Source organism: Oncorhynchus tshawytscha, linkage group LG16 (assembly GCF_018296145.1).
Source record: "Oncorhynchus tshawytscha isolate Ot180627B linkage group LG16, Otsh_v2.0, whole genome shotgun sequence".
In the NCBI taxonomy this organism is placed as follows: Eukaryota; Metazoa; Chordata; class Actinopteri; order Salmoniformes; family Salmonidae; genus Oncorhynchus; species Oncorhynchus tshawytscha.
The window spans coordinates 54,711,013-54,730,470 of NC_056444.1; the positions used below are offsets into that span (position 1 = coordinate 54,711,013).

At 41.2% G+C, this 19,458-nt stretch overlaps 1 protein-coding gene across 4 annotated transcripts in view; it reads left to right on the plus strand.

Moving 5' to 3' along the window:
• LOC112215930 (potassium voltage-gated channel subfamily KQT member 2) overlaps nt 1–19,458 on the plus strand; it is a 41,383-nt gene that overhangs the window by 11,331 nt on the left and 10,594 nt on the right. For 2 of the 4 annotated variants that reach the window (XM_024375435.2, XM_024375437.2), the window contains exons 2-11: nt 3,439–3,529; nt 3,982–4,108; nt 4,739–4,914; nt 5,254–5,379; nt 5,603–5,713; nt 6,126–6,221; nt 6,425–6,519; nt 10,463–10,525; nt 10,905–10,934; nt 15,398–15,588. In XM_024375435.2, coding sequence (XP_024231203.1) covers nt 3,439–3,529; nt 3,982–4,108; nt 4,739–4,914; nt 5,254–5,379; nt 5,603–5,713; nt 6,126–6,221; nt 6,425–6,519; nt 10,463–10,525; nt 10,905–10,934; nt 15,398–15,588 — 1,106 coding nt within the window. Of the gene's footprint in view, nt 1–3,438; nt 3,530–3,981; nt 4,109–4,738; nt 4,915–5,253; nt 5,380–5,602; nt 5,714–6,125; nt 6,222–6,424; nt 6,520–10,462; nt 10,526–10,707; nt 11,030–15,397; nt 15,589–19,458 lie in introns of those variants that run through there. The other 2 variants (XM_024375438.2, XM_024375436.2) reach the window with 2 other exon arrangements.

Here is a 19,458-nt window from a genome sequence, read left to right on the forward strand (position 1 = left end):
CTCTCTATTCCACTATTAGGCATTATTAATTAGGTATAGTCACTTTTGTAGTGACAATCTAGGGAAGTTGATTGCGCTCTTGTTGGCAGCTGTTTGTTTGAATGAAAAATGTTACTGTGTCTAATTGGTTGGCTGCTTTGGAAAGTGTTCCATTCCACCCCTCTTATTAGCCATTGACCAGTTACAGCTGTGCTTGTCAGGGAGTGCTAATGAGCTTGGCAGCATCAGGTGTGTGTGTGCTATAATGAGCTACTGTTGAAATTTAAAAGGAGACGTGAAAAGTTTCATAAAATAATCTTCATTTACACTCCGCTGTCTATACATTGAGGCTTTTCTAAGGTATGATGCTCGTCATGTGTTTATTCTAGTACTTTTCTCAGACCCAAACACGCTTACGTAGTGACTGTGTGGCCTAGACTCTCCTGACTACCACTGTATGCAGTGTCCGCGGTTGTAAGAACAAACGATTTATACTGCAGGTCGGGAGTGTCGTTTACTGTCTCTTGCGGCATAGCTGTGTGGTGTATCTAGCTAGCCAGACTGCTTCATTTTCTGAAAGCTGCTGTTAAATCCCCCACCCCCCCAAAAAAAATCTGCTTTTGTAAGGACATCTCCATTAGCCCCGAATTGGATTAGCTCCAAAATGGTTCACCTAAAGAAGCTTCCCAAAGACCAGTCTCTGTCCATCTCTTTCCAAGCACACACCCAATTCCTGCCTCTTCCTATCCCTCCCCAAATCACATTCACCATTCTGTTTCGAACAGCCCCAGTGATGTGGGGAAGGCCTAGAAAAAGTGGTTTCAGTAGAACTGCAGGAAGGTGGACTACAGTCTGCAGACTTGGAGCATTTCTCACTCTCGGGGGTGGTACTGACCGAGCGACAGAAGCAATAAATACTGTCTCACAACAGAGCTTTGGCACAGCAAGCTGATGGCATCGTTAGAGGATCTGGCCCCACACCAACACTGTGTTAACTTAAGACTGACCTGAAGTTTATAAATAGTGTGTGCAACTGCCAACAGAGGATGGAATTAGTATAACTGAGAAGTGCCTTAAATCAAATCAAAATCTGATTTTATTCGTCACGTACACAGTTTTACAGAAGGCATAAAAGGTGAAGTGCTTGTGCTAGTTCCCACAACATTGCAGTTTGATAATCAAATACAATAAGAGTTATCAAAAATAACCAGTAGTAGAAGAAGTAGTATGCTTAGTAGTAGTAAGATATGTACACAATAGGATATACAGTAGGGGAGAGTGGGGTAAGATGAGCCATCCTTGTCTCTCGGAAACCATACACAAAATGAATCATTTGACCAAATATTTAGGAAGAGGTCACCATTTCATGGACTCTGAAGGAGGAAACCACATGGGAAAAGTGGTAAGCAAGTTAGGTGAGAAAAACAACAGATTTTCAAGTCAACTTAATTTAATGTGTTAAACGGTTTCATGATGCTTGTATCTACATTTTTGATCATTTTAAGAGTGTTCTATACATCAGTTGGGATCTCTATAAGCTTCAATATGAGGTCCTAAACCAAGTATGAAAGATCATCCTTGTATCTGTCTGGGGTAATATAGTCAAAATGTTTGCCTTTGGGTAAGTTGAGCCAATAGCCATGTTTGCCTTAGGGTAAGTTGAGCCAATGCCCAGTTTTTCCTTCCCGGGCATTATGGGATAGGAGGTAACAGGGCCTGCCCTATGTTAAATGAAAGTACAAAGTGTTAGGTGTTAAGCCCATGTTAAAATATGATTAAAAGACCAAAAGGGTGATTGTGTTTAAAGATAGACATTGTTTTAAAGAGAGAGTGGTAATATTTAATTCAGTACAGACATTTGCCCTCAGCTGAACTTGTGACAAAATAACACTTAAAAAAAATATTAACAAGCAATGTTTTTAAAACTGTAATGTTTACAAGAATTGGGATCATTTCCAGGAATACACAACATCCTGAAATATACACTACCATTCGCAAGTTTGGGGTCATTTAGAAATGTCCTTGTTTGTTAAAGAAAATCTTTTTTTTTCTCAAATTGATCAGAAATACAGTTGTCGACATTGTTAATGTTGTAAATGACTATTGTAGCTGGAAACGGCTGATTTTGAATAGAATATCTACGTAGGCGTGCAGAAGCCCATTACCCATCACTCCTGTGTTCCAATGGCACGTTGTTAGCTAATCTAAGTTTATCATTTTAAAAGGCTTATTGATCATTAGAAAAACCCTTTGAAATTATATTAGCACAGCTGAAAACTGTTGTTCTGATTTAAAGAAGCAATAAAACTGTCCTTCGTTAGACTAGTTGAGTATCTGGAGCATCAGCATTTGTGGGTTTGATTATAGGCTCAAAATGGCCAGAAACAAAGACCTTTCTTCTGAAACTCATCAGTCTATTTTTGTTCTGAGAAATTAAGGCTATTCCATGCGAGAAATTGCCAAGAAACTGAAGATCTCGTACAACTCTGTGTACTACTCCCTTCACAGAACAGCGCAAATGGTCTCTAACCAGAATTGAAAGAGGAGTGGGAGGACCCAGTGCACAACTGAGCAAGAGGACAAGTACATTAGTGTCTAGTTTGAGAAACAGACCCTTCACAAGTCCTCAACTGGCAGCTTCATTAAATTGTACCCGCAAAACACCAGTCTCAATATCAACAGTGAAGAGGTGACTCCGGGATGCTGTACTGCTAGGCAGAGTTGCAAAGAAAAAGCCATATCTCAGACTGGCCAATAAAAATAAATGTTTAAGATGGGTAAAAGAACAGAGGAACTCTGCCTAGAAGGCCAGCATCCTGGAGTCGCCTCTTCACTGTTGACGTTGAGACTGGTGTTTTGAGGGTATTATTTAATGAAGCTGCCAGTTGAGGATAAGCGGTTTCCAGTTTGTATGACAGGTTAGGCTACATGTGAAAGTAATGTGATTATTTTGTGTGCTTGTGAAATACGCAAATACAATTTCAACATACAGGGTATGTACATGTATTACTATTATTATTAGTGAAAGGTCCAACTGACTGCAAACTTGTTTCATGCACGTTTAACTTATGCATTTTATGAATGAAATTGCAAACTGTTTAAAGCAGATCTTCTTATTAAACTCTATGACCAAGGCTGTGACAGGTCCCAATGTCCTTTGCAGTCATTAATCACTTAAGTCTAAGTCCCCCTTTAAAAGTACCACCCGGGTCAAGGACTGTTGACAGCTAGCCAGCTGTTCGGGTAGCATTTATGGGGGATTCTATCAGGCCATTTTCGAATACCTCAGAAATAAACCCGTCCTTCCTTCAGTCATGGATTGGTAAGTAATAGGGTGGTGACATTGGCTTACACCCATCCAATTGCTTATTGATGTGTGTTTACCTCAAGCAAGGAAGGATGCATTTCTGAATTATTTGAACAGGAGTCTATAGTTTAATGTCCTCTTATTTCTTTCAGCTTCCTGTTGGTGTTTTCCTGTCTCATCCTCTCTGTTTTCGCTACCATCAACGAGTTCAAGAACAGTTCTGAGACTGCCTTGTACATTCTGGTATGTATGTGGTGGTTTGCTCTGAAAAGTACTGTGCTCTGTCCATGGTTTCCACGCTCGTTTTATGCTCAAGACGGCAAAGTATGCCGCAATCAAATATGTGCAATATGTATTTTAATCCGACGTAATCCTAAAATGAATTATGTTCTCTCGGGTTCATATCTCTCACATTATAGCCACTCATATCTTTTATGTCACTTATCTTTTTTCGGAATCTTAAGTAGTTCCCAAGTGCTACTCTAGCCATCTGGTTGTGTTGTGCATGGTACTGCACTATGATAAGATTTGAGGTGTAGTGGCAGTATAATATGTCTGTGATTTGATGTCACGGGAAATGGGGAAGTGTGTGGTCATACGCACATCCCCCCAAAAACAGGTGCTGTGCAAGGAAGTACAGAAGTACTTGAAAAGAACAAAGGCCCACACACTGAATTTGCTCCCAATTACCACAGGAAATAGTGACCATCGTGGTGTTTGGAGTTGAGTACATTGTGAGGATATGGGCGGCGGGCTGCTGTTGTCGCTACAGAGGATGGAGGGGAAGGCTGAAATTCGCCCGCAAGCCTTTCTGTGTTATCGGTGAGAACAGAAAGACTTTCTTCTCCTTCAATCTCTCACTTTTCAGGATGTTTCTTCTGTTCTGGCTTACAACTCCCCTGTCCTGGTCTTCTCTCCTCTTTCTCCTTTCTCATGACTCTCTCCTTTTATCTCTCTCTACCTCTTCCTCCGACTTTGCAGTTCTCATTTCCATAAAAATAACCGTTATTAACATAAAGCACTTTTTTTTAACCAAAAATGACTTTTCTATTTCTAAGGGTAGTCGGTTTCTCTCAAGTCTCCCATACCTTATGTAAGAAAAGGAAAAGCTAACATCAACATTCAACACAGCCTTGTTTTAGAACTACACCAGTTCACTAGTCACATTCTCTGAAGTCATTTTGTTCACTACCATGTTATTAAATAGTAACACCTGAATAGTGCCTCATGGGATTGTCATGTGGGGTCGGCTTCTCAGTGTTGGAGGATGTCAGTAATCATTGAACACTATCAACGCAATCTCAACAGTGTTTGGTGATGCTGGTTGCCATGGAAACCCCGCTGACATTATGTGAATCCCCTTCCTTCCCCCAGACATCGTGGGCTTGAGAGTGTGTGCGTGTGAGCGCATGGAACACCATTGACATGCTGTGAATATCCTTCCTCCTCTAGACATCATGGTCTTGATAGCATCTGTGTCGGTGCTGGCTGCTGGCTCCCAGGGAAATGTCTTCGCCACCTCTGCCATCCGCAGTCTCCGCTTCTTGCAGATCCTCCGCATGCTGCGGATGGACCGGCGCGGGGGCACCTGGAAACTTCTAGGATCAGTGGTCTATGCCCACAGCAAGGTGACCGCTAGAAAGGCTATATGTTTAGCTGGGGTTTAGTTAGCCTCAGGAGCCCAGGTTTCTCACCTACGAGATGAGATTTGGAAGGAAGGCTCTGCAACAACAACAAAAAAACAATCAAAAGCCTATGTAAAAGGCATTGGGTAGAAGTAAATGAATCTACAAATTTGAATAAACTGTGTCTTCGTGAATTTGATTACATAGTCCAGTCATAATCAGAAAAGTTGGATTTGGTGGATACAGATATTATTATGTATTATTTATGAAGGCTTTATGAATGTATACATACCATGAAGTGTTACCAAATTCTATATCTCATGCTCTGTTCCTCTTCTCCAGGAACTAATCACTGCTTGGTACATAGGCTTCCTCTGTCTCATCCTGGCTAGTTTCCTGGTGTACTCGGTCGAGAAAGATGACAACGACATGTTTGAGACCTATGCTGATGCCCTGTGGTGGGGGCTGGTAAGTTCAATCATATTTCCAAATTAGAAAGTGCACAAGGTATTGAATGGTATCTTCTATTAGGGCAGACTTACAGTTAGTTTTCCAATAATATATTTCCTTAATTTATCTGCAGTACCCAGCAAAATACATATCTAAAACTGAGCCAGCTTTGGCGGACTACTGTATTATATAAGGTATGCATTACTGTAGGTGCTGTTGAAAATGCCTCTTCTTTCTCTAGATCACCCTGACCACCATAGGCTATGGGGATAAGTTCCCAAAGACCTGGAATGGACGTCTGCTGGCTGCAATGTTCAGTATGATAGGAGTGGCTTTCTTTGCGCTCCCAGCTGTAAGTTTGAGGGACATTTTAGGTGCTAATTCAAACCCTTATGGTGCAGAAGGCAACTTAATTTAACTGTATTATGTTTCTGAATTTGAAGGAAATGTTAAACCTTTACTCACAGTTCTAGCCTTACGGCCAAGTACATGAACTCCAATGGTTATATTCCGGGAACATTTTGCAATGTTCTGTGTCATTAGTACACTGTAGAGTTGTTGTGCTCTTCAATTGTGCGCTTCTGCTTAGGAAAACATGGCCTGGTACAACACTTGCATTTAAAACGTTCCGATAACCATTATTATTATTATGTTTTAATCTGTTAGTCCTACATTCTAGTTTCAGATGTTCATATTCAAGAGGGTAGAGATATTCTGACGGTGTGTAAATGTTCTCTTGTATCCACACCTACTCACATGCGCAGGGTATCCTGGGGTCTGGTTTTGCTCTGAAGGTCCAGGAGCAGCACAGACAGAAGCATTTTGAGAAGCGACGCCAACCTGCTGCTGGTCTGATACAGGTGGCCAACACGCACCACCATTTAGTCTGGACACACCCACTGACACATTGTGTACCATTTTTACTTTATTTTAGATTTTTTTTACCAGGTTCTTTCTGACTGATTTTATTGAATTATATATCACCTGTTGGGTCATTGAACATCCTCTGCATTATGACATTGTCTGCATCACTCGCAAATAACACCATTTGTCTCACAAATAGAATGCTTGGCGATTTTATGCTACGAATCTCGCTCGGACTGATCTGCTGTCGACGTGGGATTTTTATGAGGAGAACGTTTCTCTCCCAATGTACAGGTACAGACCATATCTGTTCTCTATACTTTATTTACATTTTTATCCTGGAAATGAAATGAAATTTTATCCTTGAAATAACACTAACCAGTCTGGCTTTCCAATTTCAAGTTGAACTCTAATACCTTTCATTTTGAGATACTGCTGGGCTTTCAAAGCACAACTAATACAGGGCCTTCAGAAAGTATTCACACCCCTTGACTTTTTCCACATTTTTGTTGTTACAGCCTGAATTTTAAATTTAGATTTTGTGTCACTGGCCTACACACAATACCCCATAAATGCCGAAGTGGAATTATGTTTTTAGAAATGTTTACAAAATTATATTAAAAATGAAAAGCTGTAATCTCTTGAGTCAATAAGTATTCAACCCGTTTGTTACGGCACGCCTAAATAAGTTCAGGAGTAAGAATGTGCCTAACAAGTCACGTAATAAGTTGCATGGACTCACTCTGTGTGCAATAATACTGTTTATAGAAAAGTTTGTGGCCATACGCACATCCTTAAAAACATAGGTGCTGGGATAATAAAGAATACTAAAGAAGAAGAAGGCCCGGACACTGTTAAAGCACCCAATTCACCACTTTATTGACACCGTTTCCATCTGAAACGGATCTTCGTCAGGTCAAACAAACAAACTGAGTGCTCACTTCCCCAAATATACACATTTCACCTCACATGACTATTACTCACATGATGCATGGTGTCTGTGGAAAACTCAAATCAAATCTGATCTAATTCTATTTGTCAGATGTGCCAAATTCAACAGTGAGATGCTTACTTACAAGCCCTTAACCAACATTGCAGCTTTAAGAAAATACCTAAAAATATATATATAAAAAAAACTTAAGAAATAAGTAAGAGATGAGAATAACAAATAATTAAAGAGCATCAGTAAATAACAATAGCGGGGCTATATACAGGGGGTACTGGTACAGAGTCAATGGGTGGGAGCACCAGTGTCAAGGTAATTGAGGTAATATGTACATGTACAGTGGGGCAAAAAAGTATTTAGTCAGCCACCAATTGTGCAAGTTCTCCCACTTAAAAAGATGAGAGGCCTGTAATTTTCATCATAGGTACACTTCAACTATGACAGACAAAATGAGAAAATAAAATCCAGAAAATCACATTGTAGGATTTTTATGAATTTATTTGCAAATTATGGTGGAAAATAAGTATTTGGTCACCTACAAACAAGCAAGATTTCTGGCTCTCACAGACCTGTAACTTCTTCTTTAAGAGGCTCCTCTGTCCTCTACTCGTTACCTGTATTAATGGCACCTGTTTGAACTTGTTCAGTATAAAAGACACCTGTCCACAACCTCAAACAGTTACACTCTAAACTCCACTATGGCCAAGACCAAAGAGCTGTCAAAGGACACCAGAAACAAAATTGTAGACCTGCACCAAGCTGGGAAGACTGAATCTGCAATAGGTAAGCAGCTTGGTTTGAAGAAATCAACTGTGTGAGCAATTATTAGGAAATGGAAGACATACAAGACCACTGATAATCTCCCTCGATCTGGGGCTCCACGCAAGATCTCTCCCCGTGGGGTCAAAATGATCACAAGAACGGTGAGCAAAAATCCCAGAACCACACGGGGGGACCTAGTAAATGACCTGCAGAGAGCTGGGACCAAAGTAACAAAGCCTACCATCAGTAACACATTACGCCGCCAGGGACTCAAATCTTGCAGTGCCAGACGTGTCCCCCTGCTTAAGCCAGTACATGTCAGGGCCCGTCTGAAGTTTGCTAGAGAGCATTTGGATGATCCAGAAGAAGATTGGGAGAATGTCATATGGTCAGATGAAACCAAAATATAACTTTTTGGTAAAGCTCAACTCGTTGTGTTTGGAGGACAAAGAATGCTGACTTGCATCCAAAGAACACCATACCTACTGTGAAGCATGGGGGTGGAAACATCATGCTTTGGGGCTGTTTTTCTGCAAAGGGACCAGGACGACTGATCCGTGTAAAGGAAATAATGAATGGGGCCATGTATCGTGAGATTTTGAGTAAAAACCTCCTTCCATCAGCAAGGGCATTGAGGATGAAACGTGGCTGGGTCTTTCAGCATGACAATGATCCCAAACACACCGCCCGGGCAATGAAGGAGTGGCTTCGTAAGAAGCATTTCAAGGTCCTGGAGTGGCCTAGCCAGTCTCCAGATCTCAACCCCATAGAAAATCTTTGGAGGGAGTTGAATGTCCGTGTTGCCCAGCAACAGCCCAAAAACATCACTCACATCACCAGCAACAGTGTGTGAAAACCTTGTGGAGACTTACTGAAAACGTTTGACCTCTGTCATTGCCAACAAAGGGTATATAACAAAGTATTGAGATAAACTTTTGTTATTGACCAAATACTTATTTTCCACCATAATTTGCAAATAAATTAATTAGAAATCCTACAATGTGATTTTCTGGATTTTTTTTCTCATTTTGTCTGTCATAGTTGAAGTGTACATATGATGAGAATTACAGGCCTCTCATCTTTTTAAGTGGGAGAACTTGCACAATTGGTGGCTGACTAAATACTTTTTTGCCCCACTGTAGGTAGAGTTATTAAAGTGACCATGCGTATATAATAACAGAGAGTAGCAGCAGCGTAGAAGAGGGTTGGGGGAGGGGGGCAGGCAATGCAAATAGTCCGGGTTGCCATTTGATTAGCTATTCAGGAGTCTTATGGCTTGTGGGTAGCAGCTGTTAAGGAGCCTTTTGGTTGTAGACTTGGCGCTCCGGTACCGCTCGCCGTGCGGCAGCAGAGAGAACAGTCTATGACTTGCGTGACTGGAGTCTTCCTCTGACACCGCCTAGTATATAGGTCCTAGATGTCAGGAAACTTGGGCTCAGTGATGTACTGGACGGTACGTACTACCCTCTTGTGCCTTACGGTCAGATGCAGAGCAGTTGCCATACTAGGTGGTGATGCAACCGGTCAGGATGCTCTCGATGGTGCAGCTGTAGAACTTTTTGAGGATCTGAGGACCCATTCCATGTAATGTGTATGCTTGTAATCATTAAGGACTGGGGAGTTTTTCAGGATAAAAAAATTAACGGAATGGAGCTAAGCACAGGCAAAATCCTAGAGGAAAAACTGGTTCAGTCTGCTTTCCACCAGACACTGGGAGATGAATTCAACTTTCAGCAGGACAATAACCTTAAACACAAGGCCAAAACTACACTGGAGTTTCTTACCAAGAAGACAGTAGATGTTCCTGAGTGGCTGAGTTACAGTTTTGACTTAAATCTGCATGAAAATCTATGGCAAGACCTAAAAATGGTTGTCTAGCAACGATCAACAACAAATTTGACAGAGCTTGAAGAATTTTGAAATAACAATGGGTAAATGTTGCACAATGCAAGTGTGGAAAGACTCACAGCTGTAATATCTGTCAAAAGTGCTTCTACAAAGTATTGACTCAGGGGTGTAAACACTTACATAAATTGCATATTTCATTTGTTTTTCATTTGAATCTAAAATTTCAGTTTGCCATTATGGGTTGTTGTGTGTAGTAGATAGGTGAGAGATAAAAAAATATTGAATCCATTTTGAGCTCAGGCTGTAACACAACAAGATGAGGAATAAGTCAAGGACATATGAATGCTTTCTGAAGTCACTGTAGCTACTTTGAAAATGAATCATTCTGTTTACCTTCTAAGTCTGTTGGAATCATTGGGAAATTAATCTGCAGGCTGCAATATTTGGCTTTCTCAAAGCAGCTTTCTGGTTTTTATTTCATTTTAGAGCCACATACAGTGTTCTGTGCAGCAGTGTCTAAGGAATGGTTCTATTTTGAAACAGTATAATGTTAAGCTTCAATGCTCCAGACGAGAGGGCCACTGAACTTAAGAAGTCATTTGTTTTTTTAGAAAGACATGCACTAGCCTTCCAGTGGGATGTATAAAAGATCATGAAAACCATCTCATCTTCTCTCTCCAGACTCATACCCCCCCTCAATCAACTGGACCTCCTGAGGAATCTGAAGGCCAAATCCTTCAGCAGGTCTGAATATACAGTAGGAGGAGGATGATTATGTGAATGGAGAATTCTTTCTTTTTGGAGAATCTCACCTGAATTCATAGTCTCGTGGTGTCTCAGGGCTGCAGTAACTCACTGCTAATCACCCGATTAAGTCAGTGCCTTGACAACTCTGTTTCTCTTTTTTTCCCCTTGCTACTTGACAGGTGCTTGCTTACCCAAATGCTAAGTCCCGATGATCTTAATGACATATAGCTACTGCTGTTGACTTTTTCAGATATTCACCCTTGTCCTAACCTCTCTGACTTTAATAACCAAAATAACGCTGCCCGTTGGGATTTGTCACGGAAATGCATGTGTGTGTGTCTCTGTGTGTGTCTTTTTCATTTGTCTGGAAACAAAGGAAGGACTCTCAGACAGAAGCCTCCCCCAGGTCTGTTATTCAACCAGCATTTGTTGTGTTACCACACACTTCTTCTACCCCCCTTTGGCTTTTACTTCAATTCTGCTCAAAGCTGCTGAGGCACTCTTCTTGAGGGAGTGTGTGTGTGTGTGTGTGTGTGTGTGTGTGTCCCGGAGCAGAAAGGACTGAGGTTTTGATGAGTCTTGTTTTTTTACAATGTGTGTCAGATATGGATGTACTTTTTTGATAAGATCCTCCGTCAAGAACAGTGGCCTTACATTTACCCACAGTGCCCTAGCTCAGGGGTTCCCACACTTTCTTATTCAGGCCCCCCTTCCAGCATTGGGAACCCCCCCATCTATTTCTATGCGCACAGGCACCATTCGTGACACAAACTGTTCACACATGTGCAGGTTCAAATGTGCAGGTTCAAAGCTTATTTTCCTGTAATTCTACACGTTTTGCCATGGGGTGCAGAGAAAGTGTTGCAGTTTTGAAGCTAATTTTCTTGCAGTGTCTAATGTGTATTCATGAGATATTCGAATGACTCAAACCTTACAACAACATCTATGGGCAAAAAAAAAATAGCGAAAAAAGTTACCTGACTTGGGCTAGTTGATCTGGACATTCCTGACAAGTTATATATACAGTTGCTTTCTAAGGTAGGCAATGGCTGACACGGGAAGATGATAACTGATGGTGCACAACCCAATTTCGAAATTGTACCTTGTTCATTCTACTATTACAACCTTCAAGATTAATTTGAAATCAGGATGAGTTCCTTAAATCAATCTACCGTACCAGTCAAAAGTTTGGACACCTACTCATTCAATGGTTTTTATTTTATTTTTACTACAATGAAATTATTACTATTTTTAATACAATAAAATAACACCAATGGAATCATGTAGTAATCAAAAAAGTGTTAAACAAATAAATGTTTTTTTTTTATAGTGGAGGTTCTTCAGAGAAGCCACCCTTTACCTTGATGACAGCTTTGAACATTGTTGGCATTCTCTCAACCAAGCTTCATGAGCTTGTCACCTGGAATGCATTTAAATTAACAGGCGTGTCTTGTTAATTTGTGGAATTTCTTTCCTTCTAAATGTGTTTGAGCCAATCACTTGCATTGTGACAAGGTAGGAGTAGAATACAGAAGATAGCCCTATTTGGTAAAAGACCAAGTCCATATTATGTTAAGAACAGCTCAAATAAGCAAAGAGAAACGATAGTCAATCATTACTTTCAGACATGAAGGTCAGTCAATCCAGAACATTTCAAGAACTTTGAAAGTTTCTTAAAGTGCAATTGCAAAAACCATCAAGCACTATGATGAAACTGGCTCTCATGAGGACCGCCACAGGAAAGGAAGACCCAGAGTTACCTCTGCTGCAGAGGATAAGTTCAATAGAGTTAACTGCACCTCATATTGCAGCCCAAAAATAAATGCTTCACGGAGTTCAAGTAACAGACACATGTCAATATCATTTGTTCAGAAGAGACTGTGTGAATCACCAATAAGAAGAAGAGATTTTCTTGGACCAAGAAACACAAGAAATGGACATAGACCAGTGGAAATCTGTCCTTTGGTCTGATTTAGTTCAAATTTGAGATTTTTGGTTCCAACCGCTGTGTCTTTGTGAGACGCAGAGTAGGTGAACGGAGGATCTCCGCATGTGTGGTTTCCAACATGAAGCATGGAGGAGGAGGTGTGGTGGTGCTTTGCTGGTGACATTGTCATGATTTATTTAGAATTCAAGGCACACTTAACCATCATGGCTACCACAGCATTCTCCAGCAATAGGCCATCCCATCTGGTTTGTGCTTAGTGGGACTATCATTTGTATTTCAACAGGACAGTGACCCAAACACACCTCCAGGCTGCGTAAGGGCTATTTGACCAAGAAGGAGAGTAATGGAGTGCTGCATCAGATGACCTGGCCTCCATAATCACCTGACCTCAACCCAATTGAGATGGTTTGGGATGTGTTGGACCACGGAGTGAAGTAAAAGTAGCCAACAAGTGCTCAGCATGTGTGGGAACTCCTTCAAGACTGTTGGAAAAGCATTCCTCATGAAGCTGGTTGAGAGAATGCCAAGAGTGTGCAAAGCTGTCATCAAGGTAAAGGGTGACTAACTTTGAAGAATCTCAAATATTAAATATAATTTGATTTGTTTTTTGGTTACTACATGATTCCATATGTGTTACTTCATAGTTTTGACGTCTTCACTATTATTCTGCAATGTAGAAAATAGTACAAATAAAGAAAAAACCATGAATGAGTAGGTGTGGACAAACTTTTGACTGGTACTCTATATATATTTTTGATCTATCTATTTATAGATATATTTCTTTGAGGGGGTGGGGACCCCCACGCCCCTGACAGTTTGGGAACCACTGCCCTAGCTAAGCTCACTTTGCCCTCACTGCCAACATTAAGCTTTTATCCACAATTCTAGGTCCTTTCCCAAGATCAACATTTGAAATATGTTAATTACCCCGCCGGCATAGAGAACATGGCCTTAGTGACCCAGTAACATATATGAATTTCATAATGGGTCACTGTAAGGCCATGTCTTTGCGATTTGTAGAACGATTACATTTAACAGCCAATGCTGTGGTGTGGACTGTTCTGCCTACTGTTTCTGATTGACAGAGGGCTTTGCATAGGCGCTTTGTTGCGTTTTTTTTGTGGGACAAAAAAAATATTCTTGCAATGTTTATTTTCCAGAACGGTATGGATCACTTTTGTTCCAGGTTCTGTTTCTGTTCCTTGAACAAATAAATACAAATCCTATTGGAAACAAGTAGAGGGTGTTACATTTACAGTATGTGATGCAAGGTGCAACCTAAACGTGTAAACATCATTGGAAAGGAAAAGGCTCAACGCTCGCTTTACCATTACAAGTTCTTAGTTTTATTAAGTACGTTTATTTTCCTGTTTTCCTGGTCTTGCATTAATAACGCAGTATTTTGGTCTGTGTTATTGTGTAAGGCCCCACTGTTATAAAATGATAACCGATTCGTCATATCATTCCAAACAGTTTTTTTTTCTCCCATTATTTTCTGATTAATCAAAGTACTTAGAATATGTTCTAAGTCTTCAACCATTCCTCATCTTCTACCATTGCTCATTCTTGCATCATATCATCCTCTTACTGACCATTACAAGGCCAGCCACTTCATTTTTCAGATGCACTTAATTCCTCCATCACTTATCTTTTGTGTCTCCTCTACTGCCCACCATTCCACTATCTCGCTCTCCAATGTCCAGTATTGACCATTCACACAAAGACGACATGCTTTGTGGGTGCTGCCCGAGAACCTATAGGTACTGTTGCACAGATACTAACATCTGCACTGCAAGTATTTAAGTCTCTATATACCTGTCCTTACTTTCCTATCTGTTCTTATATTTTCCCACTTTTGACACATGTTCAGCTGAGTAGATGAAGCACATGACTAGCTGACTCTTTTTAATCCCCCTCAGCTATTGAGAATCAGTCAAATGTAACATTAAATTATCCACATAGCAAATAGACATTCACTTTTTCTTTGAAGTAAAAAACAGAATCTTTTCTGCACATTTACCTGAACAGCTTCCTAGAAAATACAGATGTACGTCTTAGTTTTTTTGTGGCAGAGCATTGATTTGTTGTTTCTCTTATGCAGTTTATTTCCCCGCTTGTTGGCTTTTTGCTTAGTCATCCCTTTGACAACGTTTGTTGAAAAGCAAGAAAACAACATGCCTTTTATGTTGGTATCTAACAAGCATTTCCTTTGAAATGATTCCCACATACAGTACAGTGGGAGACATGATGGTTAACCCTGTCTGCATGACCTGATTACTTTTTGCATAGAGATGACAACCCTTCTTTTTCTTTTTGAGGCCTATCACTGTGCTTCCCATGCATGCTTGCTTGTTGCTTCTGCTGCTTGCCTGACCGAATGCTCGACTATGTGCACACGGAAAAGGCTCCTTCCGCTGTAGGACATTGCCTCATTTTAAGTTACCGTAAGAGGTAAGACCTTTAATCGCACAGACATATCTCAGACATCACACTATGCTCGCATCACATTACTACTTTATGTATAAGCAGGTATAGATATACAGTAAGTGGCTCCATGTTAACATGCTATATTTATGAGTGAGAATAGCCAACATAGTCAAGCCCACATCTTTACTAAAGTTGACTAAAATGTATTCTTGATTAATTAACTGCTTGTTGACACATTGACACTGCCAAGCTATTTTAGTTTCCCTACCCATATGATACTTGAACTAGACATAGTGAACACAGCCTAGACAATATGTCTAAAGTTCGACACAGCCCTATATTGCTCTTATACTGCACAGTATGCACATGAGTCATATCACCATGGGAACTCAAACCCACATGGATTATCCTTACATCACAGCAAAAGATGCATCATCCATACATATCTATCTCCCTCTCATGCCGTTCTGTATTTCCTTCACGGGTCCCTGTAGCCGGAAGCCTAGCCTAAAGGACAAGGTGCATCCTAGTCCTTCCAAGATGGCTGGGGCCACAGGGAGGTCCCAGTCCCCTGGGCCTGAAGACGGGGCAGAGGGAGGGCCGAGCTGGAGCTTCGCTGACCGGGCACAAGGGGCCATGCATGCTTTCCGTGCCAGGGGCAGCACCTCACGCCAAAACTCAGAGGGTGAGGAGATTCTAAATCTGCACCACTGGTTATATGACTAGCATTCTGTGTGATTATTGGCAGATACCAAATATAATGCTAGGCAAGAAAATATATAGTCAAATAGCTTATTATCTTCTTGACAACATATTTTCAAATATAATGCAAGTCAAGAAGATAATAAGCTATCTTCTTGACCAGTATTATATTTGAAAATACGCTATCTGCCTAGCTAATTAGGCCTAACCCCTAGATCAATCGTCCAATGAATGTGTTTAACCATTGTGAGCAAGTGAACCTTTGAATTTTATTTGCTAACATTCTTTGACAAGCGCTAGCGTTCTGTTGGACAAGCTACTACCTGCCTACCATTCTGTTTGACTAGACATGTACCTAAATACATTCTGTGAAACTAGTTGTCTACATGACTAGCATTTCTGTTTGACTATTCATCTAACTGAATACTATTCTGTAAAACTAGTTGTCTACATCAGGGTTTCCTAAACTCGGTCCTGGGGCCCTCCCCTGGGTGCATGTTTTTTTTTCTCCCTAGCACTACACAGCTGATTCAAATAACCAACTCCTCATCCAGCTTTGATTATTTGAATCAGCTGTGTAGTGCTAGGGCAAAAAACGAAACGTGGAATGAGTTTGGGAATCCCTGGTCTACATGACTAGATCTCTGTTTGACTAGCCATCTAACTGAATACTATTCTGTAAAACTAGTTGTCTACATGACTAGCATTCTGTTTGATTAGACATCTAATGGAATACCAATTTGCTTATCTTTGTCTACCTGACTAGCATTCTGTTTGACCAGCTGTCTACTAGGCAAGCATTCTAGCTACTTGACTAGCATTTTGACTTTGACTATCTGCCTGAGAGGCATACTGTTTTCTATCTACGGTATCGGACTAGCAATCTGTTTGACTAGCTACTGTATACCTGGCTAGCATTCTGTTGAACTACTATTGTATTTACCTGTACAGCTTTCAGGTTCACTAGCTACCTCCCGAGCTAGACATCAGTTTGACTATCTGACTAGCATTCTGTTTGACTATAGTTATCTACTGGACAACCTTCTGTTTGTTGTCGTTAGCTCTACTGTATGTCCTCAACTTGGAGTTCAGAGGATGTGCAAGGACGTTTTACTCTGTGGCCCCATGCCAGCTGTCACCCAGCGTGCCAACTGTAGTCTTTAAGGGATGTGCCAATGGCACTTCATTAAAGTGATACCCCAGAACTTTTGTATAATTTCAGGCAGTAGTTTTGAAAGTAGTGCTCACAAGCCAAAAATGGTTCCCTGAAAATTGTGCACAATTGTGTACTACGCCATCCATTTTGTATGATATGTTACTTGTTGCAATTCGTGTGATAGTTTACTAATTTCAATTCATTCCGTAAGTGCTTAAGATCCCAGCATGCATCTTTAATTACGGTCTAGTGTCTGGAAGATGCACTAATGTTGCAGTCAGACAATGCAGATGGGATGCAGAGTAAGGTTGCGAGTAAGGTTGCCAATGTCAATGCCCGTTCGTCGGTGGTTGGTCAACGATACTACTCCTAGAAGTGGGAACTATGGACAGGATTCTTCAATGAAGTGATTGTTGTCATTCAATGAGAGACGACTTGTTTTCATGCAATGTTTTTCACATGAGAAATATTACACCAAACATCTTAAGCCTTATTTTAACAGGGTTTGTTTTACTGGGGGTGGGCGGGTAATGTAAGTATGTGAACGAGCACAAACACCATCTGTAATTTTAGTCCTGTCCGAATCTGTCATGTCTTTAATTTTTTACATTTCCAGCCAGAATAACCTACTGTTTTTTGGCAAACTCTAATGTCCTCTGGCAATACTATCCCCGTGCGAATCAACATCCCTGTGTTTTGAGAGAAATGTCTGCGTTTGACAGGTGTTGATCACGGTTTGAGGAAGAAAACAATAAATTATTTGATAAATTGAACGAAGTGCTGTGCATAGCCTATGTATACGCTTGAAGTCGGAAGTTTACATACACCTTAGCCAAATACATTTAAACTCAGTTTTTCACAATTCCTGACATTTCATCCTAGTAAAAATTCCCTGTCTTCGGTCAGTTAGGATCACCACTTTATTTTAAGAATGTGAGACGTCAGAATAATAGTACAGAGTATGATTTATTTCAGCTTTTATTTCTTTCATCACATTCCCAGTGGGTCAGAAGTTTACATACACTCAATTACTATTTGGTAGCATTGCCTTTAAATTGTTTAACTTGGGTCAAACATTTTGGGTAGCCTTCCACAAGCTTCCCACAATATATTGGGTGAATTTAGGCCCATTCAGGTTTGTAGGCCTCCTTGCTCGCACACACTTTTTCAGTTCTCCGCACACATTTTCTATAGGATTGAGGTCATGGCTTTGTAATGCCACTCCAATACCTTGACATTGTTGTCCTTAAGCCATTTTGCCACAACTTTGGAAGTATGCTTGGGGTCATTGTCCATTTGGAAGACCCATTTGCGACCAAGCTTTAACTTCCTGACTGATGTCTTGAGATGTTGCTTCAATACATCCACGTAGTTATCCCTCTTCATGATGCCATCTATTTTGTGAAGTGCACCAGTCCCTCCTGCAGCAAAGCACCCCCACAACATGATGCTGCCACACCCGTGCTTCATGGTTGGGATGGTGTTCTTTGGCTTGCATTATCATTATGGCCAAACAGTTCTATTTTTGTTTCATCAGACCAGAGGACATTTCTCCAAAAAGTACCATATTTTTTTCCCATTTGCAGTTGCACACTGTAGTCTGGCTTTTTTTATGGCGGTTTTGGAGCAGTGGCTTCTTCCTTGCTGAGCGGCCTTTCAGGTTATGTTGATAAAGGACTTGTTTTACTGTGGATATAGATACCTTTGTACCTGTGAAGATGCTGGAGGAAACAAGGTCCTTTGCTATTGTTCTGGGATTGATTTGCACTTTCCGCACCAAAGTATGCTCATCTCTAGGAGACAGAGCACGTCTCCTTCCTGGGCGATATGACGGCTGCATGGTCCCGTAGTGTTTATGCTTGCGTACTATTGTTTGTACAGATGAACGTGGTACCTTCAGGCGTTTGGAAATTGCTCCCAAGGATGAACCAGACTCGTGGAGGTCTACAATTCTTTTTCTGAGGTTGATTGGCTGATTTCTTTTGATTATCCCATGATGTCAAGCAGAGGCACTGAGTTTGAAGGTAGGCCTTGAAATACATCCACAGGTACACCACCAATTGACTTAAATTATGTTAAATAGCCATGACATAATTGTCTGGAATTTTCCAAGCTGTTTAAAGGCACAGTCAACTTGGTGTATGTAACACCCTAGACCCACTCCAATTTGCTTACCGCCCCAACAGACGACTCAATCGCAACCACACTGCCCTAACCCATCTGGACAAGAGGAATACCTATGTGAGAATGCTGTTCATCAACTACAGCTCAGCATTTAACACCATAGTACCCTCCAAACTCGACCCTGGGTCTCGACCACGCCCTGTGCAACTGGGTACTCGACTTCCTGACGGGCCGCCCCCAGGTGGTGAGGGTAGGTGACAACATCTCCACCCCGCTGATCCTCAACACTGGGGCAACACAAGAGTGCATTCTGAGCCCTCTCCTGTACTCCCTGTTCACCCACGACTGCGTGGCCATGCACGCCTCCAACCCAATCATCAAGTTTGCGGACGACACTACAGTGGTATGCTTGATTACCAACAGCGATGAAACGGCCTACAGGGAGGAGGTGAGGGCCCTCGGAGTGTGGTGTCAGGAAAACAACCTCACACTCAACGTCAACAAAACAAAGGAGATGATTGTGGACTTCAGGAAACAGCAGAGGGAGCACCCCCCTATCCACATCGATGGGAC